The sequence below is a fragment of the Moschus berezovskii genome, chromosome 4 (genome assembly GCF_049115385.1).
Source record: "Moschus berezovskii isolate FMDL1 chromosome 4, NW_MosBer_1.0, whole genome shotgun sequence".
Classification (NCBI taxonomy): domain Eukaryota; kingdom Metazoa; phylum Chordata; class Mammalia; order Artiodactyla; family Moschidae; genus Moschus; species Moschus berezovskii.
This window is the reverse complement of record NC_142463.1, coordinates 4,753,221-4,768,569: the sequence shown is the minus strand read 5'-3', so window position 1 is coordinate 4,768,569 and position 15,349 is coordinate 4,753,221. Positions and strand designations below refer to the sequence as shown.

The window sequence follows — 15,349 nt, the reverse complement described above, 5'->3', positions numbered from 1 at the left end:
GGAAGGACTGATGCTGAAGCTGAAATTGCAATACTTTGGCCACCTCATGTGACGAGTTGACTCACTGGAAAAGACTCTGATGCTGGGAAAGGTTGGGGGCGGGAGGAGAAGGGGATGACGGAGAATGAGATGGCTGGATGGCATCACCGACTCTATGGATATGAGTTTGAGTGAACTCCGGGAGTTGGTGATGGACAGGGAGGCCTGGCGTGCTGTGATTCATGGGGTCGCGGAGAGTCGGACACGGCTGAGCGACTGAACTGAACTGAACTGATGACATATGCATATTGACATAAAAAATTTTTTTTTGGCCATATCACACAGCAGGTGGGATCTTAGTTCTCTGACTAGCGACTGAACCCGTATCCTCTGCACTGGAAGGCTGAATGTTAACCCCTGGACCACAGGGGATATCCAAGATATAGCATATTTTCATCTCTCCAAAAAGTTCCTTTGTGTTAATTGGTCAGTCACCCCAGGCAACCATGGTTCTGACTTCTCCCCCACGTTTTGTCTTTTCTATAATTTTCTACTGTTTTGTGTCTGGCTTCTTTAGTGTAACATGTCTTTGACATTCATCCATATTGTTGCATTCACAAGTAACTCATTCTGTTTTATTCCTGAGTCACATGTAATTGTATAGCTATACCACAGTTTAAAAATTCATTCTCTTTTTGATACTGTTGGGCATTTTCACTTTTTGGCTATTATGAATAAAGCTGCTATGAACATTTTAACGTAAGTCTTCATGAGGGCAAATGTTCTTATTTCTTTTGGTTAAGTATTTAGAAGTAGAATTGCCGGTAGGTATATATTTAACTTTAAAAGAAATGGTTAAGCAGTTTTCCCAGGTGATTACATCATTATATACTCCCAACAACAGTGTATGAGAGTTCCAGTTGCTCCACATTCCTGTCAACATTTGGTGTTGTCTGTCTTTTTGCCTTTCAGTTCAGTTCAGTTCAGTCACTCAGTCGTGTCCGACTCTTAGTGACCCCATGAACCACAGCACGCCAGGCCTCCCTGTCCATCACCAACTCCCGGAGTTCACTCAAACTCATGTCCATAGAGTCGGTGATGCCATCCAGCCACCTCATTCTCTGTCGTCCCCGTCTCCTCCTACCCCCAATCGCTCCCAGCATCAGAGTCTTTTCCAGTGAGTCAACTCGTCGCATGAGGTGGACAAAGTATTGGAGTTTCAGCTTTAGCATAAGTCCTTCCATTGAACACCCAGGATTGATCTCCTTTAGAATGGACTGGTTGGATCTCCTTGCAGACCAAGGGACTCTCCAGAGTCTTCTCCAGCACCACAGTTCAAAAGCATCAATTCTTCGGCGATCAGCTTTCTTCACAGTCCAACTCTCACATCCATACATGACCACGGAATAGATGGGGAAACAGTCGAAACAGTGTCAGACTTTTTGCCTTTAGCCATCCTAAAGAGTGTGACATAAAGAATATTCCCTCATGGCTTTAATTTGCTTTTCCCTGATGACTAATGATGTTGAGGACCTTTCATTTGTTTATTGGTCATCTGTGTATCTTTCTTGAGGTGTCTGATCAAGGATTTTACCCAGAGGGTAAAGATTGGATTTGGCCTGGATTACATGTTTTAATTCCTAACAGTGAGTTGTATGTCTTCAAACAGAACTTGGCAAGCAACCAGAAAGGTGAGGAATCTGCCTGAGATTCTAGAAGTGGCAAGGAAAGAGGATAAACGTATGACAGAACATGTTTGAAAGGTCGCGATTAGAGATGAGCAGAGCTACTTTCTGACAATTAGCGGTTTTTGAAAAAGATTAGGTTAACAAGGGAGAAGTTATCTTTCAGCATCCATCTCTCTTATGGCATTGGCTTTCTTTTTTTAACTCAGTTTTTTTTGGAAAAGATTTATTTGTCTGACTGTGCTGGGTCTTGGTTGCAGCACGTGGGATATTTAGTTGCTGTATGTGAACCCTTAGTTGTGGCATGTGGGGTCTAGTTCCCTGACCAGGGATCAAAGCTGGGCCCCCTGCATTGTGGATGGGGAGTCTTAGCCACTAGATCACCAGGGAAGGGCCGACATTGGCTTTTGAACCTGGCTGTGATGGTTTCCACTTGGTAGTCTTTTACCAAGGGCCCATGTTTTTTGCATTTTACTGATAAAACATAGGCTCTTGGTGAGCCTCAACTTTCTAACCTGTAAACTGGGAATAACCATGCCCACAAGCCTGTGGGGAGGATTGCAGCAAGTCAGACACTTGCAAGTGTTCAGAATGTGAAGTTCTTGTACAAATATCAAATTATCCAGTGGGGGCAGCCCCTAACTGACACCTTGTTCTTTAGTATTCCTCGAGATGCCTCAAAGTCCTGTTGAACCAGATCATGTTTTCTCCTGTCCACGTGGATAATGAATCAATCACTTATCTGAGTTGTAGGAAGTGGACTGCTTTCTGGATTGTGCATCAGTGCCCAAGAGCTGGCACTCATGCAACTAAACCTCCTGTTATTAGGCAGAAGCTTTGGGATTGGGGTGAGGACTCAGAATATTGTTCCTGCTCAAATCCTGCCCAGAAAGTGCCTTTCTTGCCTCAGGGAAAGGCATACTTCATTTTTCTCTGCCCAGATTTCATCCTGCCAGGTTTGAATCAGAGAAAATTTGCCCAGTGATTTTCTTCAATAATCTTTTCCTCCTAAGATAATTAGCTGCTTCCACAAGTCCAGTTCTGGCTTAAAATTAACTTTTATTTAGTTGAATTGACACAGCTGGGACAAAGAAGTAAATGTGTGTGCTTTTTGACTAACATGCTCATGAAGGAAGCAGATTCTCTTCACTTCTGTATAAATCGAGACAGCTTTAGATGAGAAAAAGAATCAGGACTCTGCTAATTCTTCTCTCATTTTAATTATCTCAGAATTTTAAAAAGGGTCAAGGAGAGGAACCTGGTAATAAATAGGGCGAGACTGGCATGCAGGCTGCTCACGGGAAGAGAGTAACTTTACTGGAACTTTTCTTTTTGGGAAAATCTCTTCAAAAGGTTCCTAGATTAAAGCTCTGATATCCCTTTTTGTGTGTTGAATTCTGAATTCTGAAGCTTGCGGGTTGGAAGGAAGCACAGATAATTTTTTTTTTTTTTAATCCCAGGAACTCAGAGACTCAAAGGTTTTAAAGTCCTGCACCCATGGAGAATTGCTGACTAAAAGGGGTTGGAACAGAACTGGGTCCCTAGGTGTGGGGACCATTGTCATCAAGAGTAAGAAAATGAAATGGCTCTGTATGTAGGTCAACGACCCCCTCTCTACTGAAAGGTAAAAAAATTAAGGATGACCTAAAATCTACTCTGTATAAAAAGATTCTGGAAAAAGTAGCTCTTTCCTGTCAAAGTGATAATGTTTATACTACCTAAAGCCGGACCTCCTCGGAGTCTGACTTTAGGGGGACTCTTCAGAGCTGAAAAGCCGCAGTCTAAACCTCAGTCTCTCTCTGACATCTGTTAACTTTCATCCTTCAAGGGAGCTGGCTATGTTATTGTAGAGGTGTTCAGTGGGACCCGCCACCATCTTCCATCAAATCATTGATATTGAAGGGATTCTGAGTCAGCTGTTGCATAGTTCTGCCTGAACTTATGCTGTGTTCATCACTTATCTTAAACTTTTCCTCAATAACTTGGCTTTAAATAAGTCAGGACTGTCAAATGAAATCACCAGGGAGAAAGACTCATGTAGAGAGACACACTGAGACAGAAGAGAAAGTGAGAAGAAAGAGAAGAGGAGGGAAAGAAAGACAAAAGAGGATTTACAAAGCCCCGTCTTAATACAAAGACGTTTTAAAAGTCTTTATTAAGCAATGTGCTGGATTCGAATGATTTCTGAAAAACCGACTGAAGTCAGGAAATTAGTTTCTATCACACAGTGTGTACGCTGAGTAGCTCTGCACATGTCTCAGCTCCTGATGACAACCAAATATAAGCCTGTTGGCTTGTCCTAAGGGCTGCTGTTAGCGTTCTCAATACCTTGTGTTCTGAGCAGGTGATACATTCTTATTTCTTAGTAAAAAGCCACATTTTTTCCTAAGACTATAAGGTGGAAGATTTGAGTCCAAGGTATGAAGCAAACTTGGTTTTAAAAATTCTTTCTATTAAAAAATTACTATACATTTACAGAAGAATTGAAAAGATAGCACAGAGAATTTGCAAATGTCCTTTACCCAGTTTTCTGTAAAGTTCATGTCATATGTTATCATGGTGCCTTTGTCAAAATTAAGAAATTGACATCAATCCAATACTGTTAATGGAACTGTGGACTTTATCTGGATTTCACCACTTTCCCCACTAATGTTCATGTTCTGCTCCAGAATCCAATCCAGGATACCATGCTACATTTATAGAACTTAATTTTGAACAAAACTGAATATAGACATGACTTTTGAGGGGGGTGGGAAGCATGGTGTGTTCCTAGACATGGAATACCATCAAATATTTTCCATAGGAACATGTTAAAATTGGGAGTATGCTCTTGACTAGGAATATTACTGGAAATAAATCATAGATGACCAATAAATATGGAGACAAAGAACCACAAAACCCCATATTAATTAAAATGAGTGAAATATTGTTTCAATTCCCATGAGATAACACAGTGATTGTACAAGAGATCTCAGCAGTTGTGGTTGGCACCTACATAATTCTTAACTACATGCCAGGTGCTCTTCTAAATGTTTTCCACACACTAGCTCATTTAATTCCCCTAGTCACCCTGTGTCGGAGGCTCAAATGTTATCTCTGTTTTACAGATGAGAACACCAGGCACAGATTAATGAAATAACTTGCCCAGGCTTACACCGCTAGAGTTCAACCTAGACCTCAAATGTAGCAATGTATGTACTTCTAACATATAAAACTGTAAGGTACGAAAATACCAAAACTGAATAAAATCATGTAAAACTGCCTAATAATTTGTCCATTTTCTTTTGCTTTCATTTGATTGGTTTGTGTCCTTTAATAAAATTGATGCCTCTTTGTCTCCTAGAAAATTTCCAGTTAAAATCTACCAGCCACACCCTCAACTTCCATGCACATAGTGTATTCTGCATACCCTTGGCCCAGTGTCTAGCACACCGATGTAAATTACCTTCTTCTCCGTTGAAATTGAAAGCCTCTTGAGGAAATAGACTACAGTGCAACACAAGTCCAGCACCTCGCAGAGCTCAACAATTGGCTGTTGAATGCTTGTAGGAATGGTTCATCCAATAATGAAACCTGGAGCTGTACTTTCCGAAAGTAGATGGGGTTTCTATAATCTGTCATCAGATGGCAACTTTGTACACCAGCAAATCACCTACCAAATGTCTCAAGGATAGAAATTGTAAGTTAAAATGAGGCAGAAGTTAATCTTCATTTAGTATCCCTGCAGAATGGCTATCTACTTAGAGCTTTTAAAAAATCATTGAGAAATGTATTCATAAGCATTTCTACTTTTGAATCTTATATCTTTATATCTTATCTCTCACAAATTATGCCTAGGTGACTCTGAAATTTACAAAAGGAACAGAGTTAAAATAAAGAAAATGTTATTCATACCCAGATGATAGAATTGATAGATGGAAACATTAAAATAGTTATTTTAATTATATTCTGTATATTTCAGAAACTAGAGAAAAGACTAAACATGTTAAGTAAAAACAAGAAAGATATTTTAAAAATACCTAAGATTGCGCTTCTAAAGTTGAAAATTATAGTGTCTGAGATGAAAAATATACTACATGGGATTAATGGCAGATCAGGGACTTCAGAACAAATGATAAATCAATTACATAAGAGAAAAGTGAACAGAGTATTAATGAACTGTGGGACAACATCAAGTGGTGTAACATACATGCAACTGGACTCCCTGAGGCAGAGGAGGGATCATACAGAAAAAAATGTGAAGAGATAATTGCCAACAATTTTTCAAATTTGATGAAAAGTATAAGCCTACAGATTCAAGAAATTGATGACTCTCAAGGACAAGAAAGATGAAGAAAACAACATCAAAATACATCATGATCAAGTTGCTTGAAGCCAGTGATAAGGAGAAAATATTAAAGCCAGAAAAAAAGGGTACTATATCCAAAAGAACAAAGAACAGATGGATAGAAGACTTCCCATTACAAATGCAAGTTAGAAGACAGTGGAGTCCTGTGTCTAAAACACTGAAAGAAAAAAGGAGCCTGTCAACCCAGAATTCCCTACCCAACAAAAGTGCCTTGCAAACACTCAGATGAAACAAAGACTTTCCCAAACCTGCAAACACTGAAAGGATTATCTCTAGCAGACCCCCGCTGTAAGAAATATTAAAGAAAGTTCTCTAAGAAGGAGGAGGAGGATGATCCCAGATGGAATTTTCAGTCAATACAAAGGAATGAAGGGAGCTGAAAACGGGAACTACATGGGGAAACATACAAACTTTTTTCTTTTTATTTCAATAAAAGACAATTGACTGTTTGAACAAAAATATTAGCAATGTCCTCTGGGACCTATATACAGAAGTAAAATGTATGCTCCCAGTAGCACAAAGGTCAGGAGGAGAGAGACGGAAGAATCGTCGCATGGTTTTTATATTATACACGAAGCAGTATAACGTTACCTGAGGGCAGACTGTGATAAAGTAAAGATGTAGGCTATGAGCCCTAAGTCAGTCAGTCAGTTCAGCCGCTCAGTCGTGTCCGACTCTCCGCGACCCCATGAATCATAGCACGCCAAGCCTCCCTGTCCATCACCAACTCCCGGAGTTCACTCAAACTCATGTCCAGAGAGTCGGTGATGCCATCCAGCCATCTCATTCTCTGTCGTCCCCGTCTCCTCCCGCCCCCAATCCCTCCCAGCATCAGACTCTTTTCCAGTGAGTCAACTCGTCGCATGAGGCGGCCAAAGTATTGCAGTTTCAGCTTCAGCATCAGTCCTTCCAATGAACAGCCAGGATTGATCTCCTTTAGGATGGACTGATGGATCTTCTTGCAGTCTAAGGGACTCATAAGCGTCTTCTCCAACACCACAGTTCAAAAGCATCAATTCTTCGGCGATCAGCTTTCTTCACAGTCCAACTCTCACATCCATACATGACCACGGGAAAAACCATAGCCTTGACTAGACGGACCTTGGTTGGCAAAGTAATGTCTCTGCTTTTTAATATGCTATCTAGGTTGGTCATAACTTTCCTTCCAAGGAGTAAGTGTCTTTTAATTTCATGGCTGTAATCACCATCTGCAGTGATTTTGGAGCCCCCCAAAAATAAAGTCTGACACTGTTTCCACTGTTTCTCCATCTATTTGCCATGAAGTGATGGGACCGGATGCCATGATCTTAGTTTTCAGAATGTTGAGCTTTAAGCCAACTTTTTCACTCTCCTCTTTCACTTTCATCAAGAGGCTCTTTAGTTCCTCTTCACTTTCTGCCATCTAAAGCAACTACTAAAATAATGGAACAAAATGTTATATGTAACAAATCAAAAAAGGAGATAAAGTGGAATCACGAAAAATACTTGATTCAGAAGAAGGTAGAAAAAGAAGACAAGGGAACAGATGAAATGAATAGAAAAAAAAAACAGGCTGTTTGATTTGAACATAAGCATATTAAAATCTTATTAAATGTAAATGATCTAAACACTCAATTAAAAGGCAAAGACTACCAGATTGGATTAGAAAAGACTCAGGTATACCCTGACTACAAGAGATCCATTTGAAAAATAAAGACACAAACTGAGCACTGCCTTTAATCAATAGTCAGCCAGGAACTGAGACCCTCAGTCTAATAGTCCCAAAGAACTGAATTCTGCCTATAACTATATGAATCCAGTAGCAGATTCTTCCCTAGCTGACCCTTCAAATGAGACCCTAACCCTTGTTGACACCTTGATTGCAGCCTTGTGAGAGATTCTGCAGTTGAGGGCTCAGTGAAGCCATGTCCAAACTCTACTCATAGAAACTGTGAAACAATAAATGTGTGCTGCAGTAATTCTCCGAATTTGTTGCAATTTGTTACACAGCAACAGATTACTGTTGCAGATGGAAAAGGGTATACTATGCTAACACTAGTCAAAAGAAATATGTATTAATGTCAGACTAGGTATTTTACTATCAGACAAAGCAGACTTTAGAGCAAAGAATATCACCCACAAAGAATAGCTTTGAATACTGACGCCAGTTCTTCAAGAGGCCATGATGACGCTAAACATCTATGTACTGATAACCAGTAATAGAGCTTTGAAATATTATACAACTGCAAAGAGAAATAGACAAATCCATGATTACAGTCAAAGATTTCAACACCCCTCTTTCAAGAACATGTGAAACAAGTAGGCAGAAAATCAGGAAGGATATGGGAGGATATAGACAACTTGACTTAACTGACATTTATAGAACACTCCACCCAGCAACTGTAGAACACGCATTCTTTGCTGGTATGCACAGACATTTTTACCAAGATAGAATATATTTTGGATCATAAAAAGACTTGGTAAATTTAAAAGGAGCAAAGTGATACAAAGTAAATTCTCTATAATAGAATTACATTAGAAATAAATAATGGAAAGATACCCGAAAAATACCCAAATATATGGAAACGAAGTCACTTTTATATAGCCTATCTTTCAAAGAAAAAACTCAAACAAATGAAAAAACAAATCAAGTAATATTTTAAACTGAGAATGAAATTAAAGCATGTGGGATTCAGCTAAAGTAGTGCATAGTAGGTACATGTGTAACACTATAAGCCTATACTGTGGACTGTGGCCCATCAGACTCCTCTGCCCATGGGATTTCCCAGCAAGAATACTGCAGTTGGTTGCCATTTCCTTCTCCAGGGGATGTTCCCCACCCAGGGATTGAACCCAGGTCTCCTGCATCACAGACAGATTCTAAATCAACTGAGCCACCGGGAAGTCATATTAGAAAATAAAAACCCATCAAATCAAAGACATTAGCTGCCATCTTACAAACCAGAAAGACAAGAACAAATGAAATTCAATGTAAGCAAAGAAAAGAGGAAATGAAGATCATATCAGAAATCAATGGAAAATAAAACTAAAACACAAAAGAAAATCAGTAAAACCCAAAATAGGCTGATCAGGGAAGAAAGAATAAAAACCATAAGTTCCATTATTGTGATTGAAAGTGGTGATTCTATAGATTCTATAGCTATTAAAAGGATAATCAAAAACAACTTTATGACAATAAATTTAACAACTTAGATGAAAGAGATAAATCTCTTAAAGATACAAGCTATCAAAGCTCACTCAGAAAAGAATACCTGAATACTACTATAGCCATTAAAGAAATTGAATTCATAGCTGCCAACCTGCTCAAAAAGAAAACTCCAGACCAAGACAGCTTCAGTGATGATTTCTACCAAACACTTAAGGAAGAAATAAAAATAATTTTACATAAGCACCTCTCAGCTCATTTTTGAGGCCAGCGTCACTTAGGAATCAAAACCAGACAAAAGCATTACAAGAAAAAACTGCAGATCAATACCTTTCACAAACATAGATGCAGATGTTTTAAAATTTTCAGCAAATCAAACCCAGGAATTTATAAATTGTGGTCTGAAGAATGCAAGGTTGGTTTAACATCTGAAAATCAACCAGTGTAAATAATTATATTAACAAACTAAAAATACACACATAGGGTCAACTCCTATGTCCTTGGAATTTCCTCTGTCCATGGGATTTTCCAGCAAGAATACTGGAGTGGGTTGCCATTTCCTTCTCCAGGGGATCTTTCCAACCCTGGGACTGAACCCGTGTCTCTTACGTCTCCTGCATTGGCAGGCAGGTTCTTTACCACTAGTGCCACCTGGGAAGCTCTAGGAACAACTCAATATATGCAGAAAAAGCATCTGAGAAAATCCAACATCCATTCATAGAAAAAAAACTGTCAGCAAACCAGGATAGAAGGGCATTCTCTCAATCTGAAAAAGATCATCTACAAAATACCTACATCTAATGTCATACTTAAAGATTTAAGTCCACTAAGAACAGAAATAAGGAAAGTTGTCTTCTCTCACTGCTTCTATTCAACATAGCACTGGAAGTTCGATCTAGTTCAATAAAGCAAGAACAAGGCATCCAGACTGGAAAAGAAGTAAAACTGTGTTTATTTGAAGATGACATGATTGTCTACATAGAAATCTTCTGGAATTTATGATAGGCTACTGGGCTTCCCTGGTGGCTCAGAGGTTAAAGCGTCTGCCTCCAATGCAGGAGACCCGGGTTCGATCCCTGGGTCGGGAAGATCCCCTGGAGAAGGAAACGGTAACCCATTCCAGTATTCTTGCCTGGAGAATCCCATGAACGGAGAAGCCTGGTAGGCTACAGTCCACGGGATTGCAAAGAGTCGGACACGACTGAGCGACGGAATGGAACTGGAATAAATACTAAGCATAGCAAGGTTTCAGGTTTCAAATTAATACACAAAAATAAATTCTTATCAATTTATATAGTAGCTACCACCACAGAAATTTAAATAAAAATGCCGCTTACAAAAGCATCAGAAATTAAAAACTTAGGGATAAATCTGAAAAATATATGCAGGCATTGTACACTAAATCTATCAAATGAAGCTAAAATAAACTAGGAGCTAAATAAATAGAGAGATTTATTGTGTTCATGGGTTGAAAGATTCAATATTTTTATGTCAAGTCTCCCCAGATTGATCTATAGATTCATATCAACCTCAGTCAAAACACAGCAGTCTTTTTTTTTTTTTTTGATAGAAACTGGCAAACTGATTTTAAAATGTATGTGGAAATGTGAAGAGGCTAAAATAGCCAAAACAACTTTGAATGATGCTGGAGAATTTATGCGACCTGACTTCAAGATTTCTTACAGAGCTACAGCATTCAGTACACGGTGGAATTGGTGTCAAAAAAAGACCAACAGATCAAGGTAGAACAGAACAGAGACACAGAGCAACGGCTCTGCAATGGAGCCCTGGTGGCCTTGATGAATCCACACGGGCCACACAAACAAAAGTTTGAACCACTGCTGGCAGAGCACTGCAATCCTCCAGAATTTAAGGGGCTGCTATAAGACCCTTGTCCACGTGCCTTCCTGTGTCCCCTGGGAGGCTGTCCTGAGCTGTTTCTTACCACTTCCTGGGTTCTGGTGAGGTTTGGGACTTCCTGCCTGCCCCCCTCAGAACAGAGCTGTGGACTATAAAGCTGCTCACCTGACATCTAGATTCAGGTGTGCTACATCAGGGTATCCTGCAAGTCACATTGCCATAATGTATCTCCTTTTGTTTGGGTGTTGTCCTTTGTGGCCTGTAGGGCAAGGACCATGCAGAATTGGAACCTCTGACTGTTTTTCTTCTCACTGTGTAAGTAAGTGTTAAAAGTGTCTGAACCTAGGAGTGGCTCCTTGGGATTTGTTTGAATCAGTCAGGCCTTGCCTTGTCTTGCATGTACTTGACAAGAGAGCCAGAAATAAACCCATACATATGTCCTTAAGTTGACTTTCAACTAAAGTGCAAAGGCAAACCCATGGAGAAAGAAAAGGCTCCTTGACAAATAGTGCTGGAACTACTGCATAACCACATGCAGAGAGGAAAAACAAAGCCTTAGTTCCTACCTCACACCATATTCAGACATTAAGTCAAAATGGGTCATAGACTTAAATGTAACATATAAAGTTATTAAAATTTTTAGAGGGAAACACAGGAGGAAATGTTTGTGGCCATGGTTGGGCAAGATTTTTTTTTTTAGAGAAAATAACCCAACATGATCCCTAAAATAAAAAGATTGATCAGTTATAAGGGTTAATCGCGCAGTTGTATCCGACTCTTTGCAATCCCATGGACTGTAACTGTCCATGGCTCCTCTGTCCATGGAATTTTCCAGGCAAGATTACTGGAGTGGTTTGCCATTCCCATCTCCAGGGGATCTTCCCAACCCAAGGCTCGAACCTGGGTCTCTTGCATTGCAGGCAGATTCTTCACCATCTGAGTCACTAGTTAGATTCCACCAAAAGTAAGAACTTCTGTTCTCCAAAGGACACTTTTAAGGAAAGAAGCTATAACCCAGAGACTGGAGGATGATATTTATTAACCACATACCTGATAAGGGACTTTTACCCAGAATATATAAAGAAATCTCAAAATTTAAGAAAAAAACAATCCACTACTTTTAAAAGGCACAAGATTTGAACAAGCACTTCACCAAAGAAAATAAATGTATGCTAAATAAGTACACGAGAAGATGCCCAACATCACTTGTCATTCAGTTCAGTTCAGTTGCTCAGTTGTGTCCGACTCTCTGCGACCCCATGAATCACAGCACTCCAGACCTCCCTGTCCATCACCAATTCCCGGAGTTCACTCAAACTCATGTCCAGAGAGTCGGTGATGCCATCCAGCCATCTCATTCTCTGTCGTCCCCGTCTCCTCCCGCCCCCAATCCTTCCCAGCATCAGAGTCTTTTCCAGTGAGTCAACTTGTCGCATGAGGTGGCCAAAGTATTGGAGTTTCAGTCATTGTGTGTGTGTGTGTTAGTTGCTTAGTCGTGTCCGACTCTTTGCAACCCCATAGACTAGAGCCCACCAGGGCCCTCTGTCCATGGGATTCTCCAGGCAAGAACACTGGAGTGGGTTGCCATTTCCTTCTCCATCAGTCATTCCGTTCCGTTCTGTCGCTCAGTTGTGTCCGACTCTTTGCGACCCCGTGGACTGTAGCCCACCAGGCTTCTCCATCCATGGGATTCTCCAGGCAAGAATATTGGAGTGGGTTACCGTTTCCTTCTCCAGGGGATCTTCCCGACCCAGGGATCGGACCCGGGTCTCCCGCATTGGAGGCAGACACTTTAACCTCTGAGCCACCATGGAAGCCAGTCATTAGGGAGATGCAAGTCAAAACTGCAGTGGAATAGTTCTAAATCCCTACAGAATGTCTAACAGCTAAAGAGTGACTGTACCAAGTGTTAGTGAGGATGGAAAGCAGCAGGAACAATCATACGTAACTGGTGGGAATGTAAAATGGTAGTTCCAACTTGGAACACAGCTTGGTCATTTCCTAATCATATCATGTGACACAGCTATGCCTAGGTATTTATCCAGGAGAAATGAAAGCATATACTCATACAAAGGCTGGTACACGAATGTTCACAGCAGCTTTACTTGCAATAGCCTCAAGTCAGAAATGATCAAGTGTCTTTTAACATGAGTGGATAGACACATTGCATTATTCTGTACCAAGGAATACCATTCACCAATGAAAAGGAGTGAATTATGGATACACAAAACAATATGATAAATCTCAAAAGTATGGGGGTTGACATGTACACACTGTTATATTTATAATAGATAACCAACAAGGACCTAGTATATAGCACATGGAACTCTGCTCTAACCTGAATAACCCATTTAGGTTATCAGAATAACCTAAATGGGAAAAGAATTTTAAAAATAATAGATATATGTATCTACCTAGTCATGGGGTCCCAAAGAGTCCGATGCAACTTAGTGACTGAGCCACAGAAAGATACTTGTATAACTGAATCACTTCACTGTTCACCTGAGACTGATGCAACATTGTTAATCAAACTATACTCCAATATAAAATAAAAATGAAAAATGATTCAAGAAAAAAAATCTGAAAGTAATATTTTTGCATGGAAGATGTCAGACAAAAGAGACTACATTCCATTTACACAGAATTCTAGCAAATTCGGACTGAACTACAGTGACAAAAAAACAGATCAGTGGGAAATTGGAGAAGGGGGAGGGAGAGGTTCCAGTGGGACCAGGAAACACTGTGCTGGTGACGGCTGGGTTCTCGGTCTGGGTTATGGGGATGGTTTCACCTGCATTCCTATGTCCACATTTATCAGATCGCATACTTTAAGCACGTGCACCTTACTACATGCAGTCACAGCTCAGCAGTGCTGCTTTCAGATGTTACAGTGTCTTCAGCCTCCTTCCTTCCGTCACTGTCAAGCCTCCTGGTGGCCCACGTGACTTCCTGAGCCCCTGCTCTGAACACAGGTGACATGAGTAGGTGGTGCCCCCATCTTGATCCCTGGGAGCCCAGCAGTCCTGCCTGCCTGCACTTAACATGATGCTTGTATTTAATCCTCACCATAGAGACAGAAGGCCATGAAAACTTAAACCCAAGAACAGGGACTAGAACATTTTGACTAAAAGAAACTTCAAGATGGACACAAGGCAAGCTGGGAACCCGGGAAGAGAAGGCCCGTGCGATGACACGGGGCCCCCGCCGCCTCTCCCGGGACCTACTGGACCCCAAGTGGACAGACCTCCGCAAGGACAGCCGCGGGGCTGGACCCGGAACCCGCAGAACTTCTAGAACCCCGGCACCTGGACCTGGGGTGGGGGTGGGGGTGGTGCTAGAATACGCGGGCACAGCTCGACTGGCTTGTGGGGCTCCGAAGCCTCGCCCGAGGAGCTAACCATTTATGTCACACTGTGACAATTATTCTGCATAAAATTATCATTAAAAACCCTAATTTTTCAGCCTCCAACCCCGCCAGTGGCCTTTTAGCATTCTCCAGCGCGGGCGTCTGCGGGCCGGTGATCACCGGCTCATTACCTCCGTGTGGCGCCGCCCCCCCCGCGCTCGCAATCAAGCACTAATTAAACCGGCGCGGGCCGGGCTGGGGCCCGAGGCCGGGCGGGGGGCGCCGGCGGAGTGGGCCTGGTGGCCGCCGCGGGGCTGCGATGGACGGCGGGGACCGCGGCGCTGGCCGCAGGCTCCGGGCTCCAGGAACCGGGCCTGCGGTGGGCGGGGCCCGGCTCTGGGGGCGGGGCCTACGGGGCGGGGCGGGGCCGGTGGGCGGGCCCGGCCCTGGGGGCGGAGCCTGAAGGGGCGGGACCTGGGGACGCTTACCTAGGCCGCGCAGGGCAGGGCGTCCCGGGTCGCAGGTCGGGGTCGGTGGGCTGGGGGCGGAGGGCGCTGTCTCGGGTAGGAGGTCGGGGTCGGGGTCGGGGCCCCGGGTCCTTACCCGAGCGAGGCGGCCGTGCGGCAGAGGTGCAGGGGCGCCAGGCCCTCGGCGCTGAGCAGGTCGGGGTCGGCGCGGTGCTGCAGCAGCAGCCGGGCGCAGGCCGTGTGGCCCCCCAGGCAGGCCTCGTGCAGGGCGCCGCGGCCGCCGGGGCTGGCGTCGGGGTCGGCGCCGCGGCCGAGCAGGTGGCGCACGCAGGCCGTGTGGCCCTGCGCCGCGGCGATGCACAGGGGCGTGGTAAGCTCGCGCTTGTACTCCAGGGTCCAGAGGCCTGGGGAGCGGGTGGGGAGAGGGAAGGTGAGAGGGGCGCGCTCGTGGGAGGGGGTGTCCCTTAAGACTGAAATAGGGGGAAGCCATCTGTTCGGAGGAGGGGCCGGTCGGCATGT

General features: G+C 42.8%; 1 protein-coding gene across 2 annotated transcripts in view; it reads right to left on the bottom strand.

Annotated features, from left to right (window-relative positions):
* Positions 1 to 15,349, bottom strand: part of ASB18 (ankyrin repeat and SOCS box containing 18) — an 83,687-nt gene that overhangs the window by 37,012 nt on the left and 31,326 nt on the right. For both annotated transcript variants that reach the window (XM_088835095.1, XM_055401864.2), the window contains one exon: positions 14,967 to 15,234. In XM_088835095.1, coding sequence (XP_088691221.1) covers positions 14,967 to 15,234 — 268 coding nt within the window. The remainder of the gene's footprint in view (positions 1 to 14,966; positions 15,235 to 15,349) is intronic.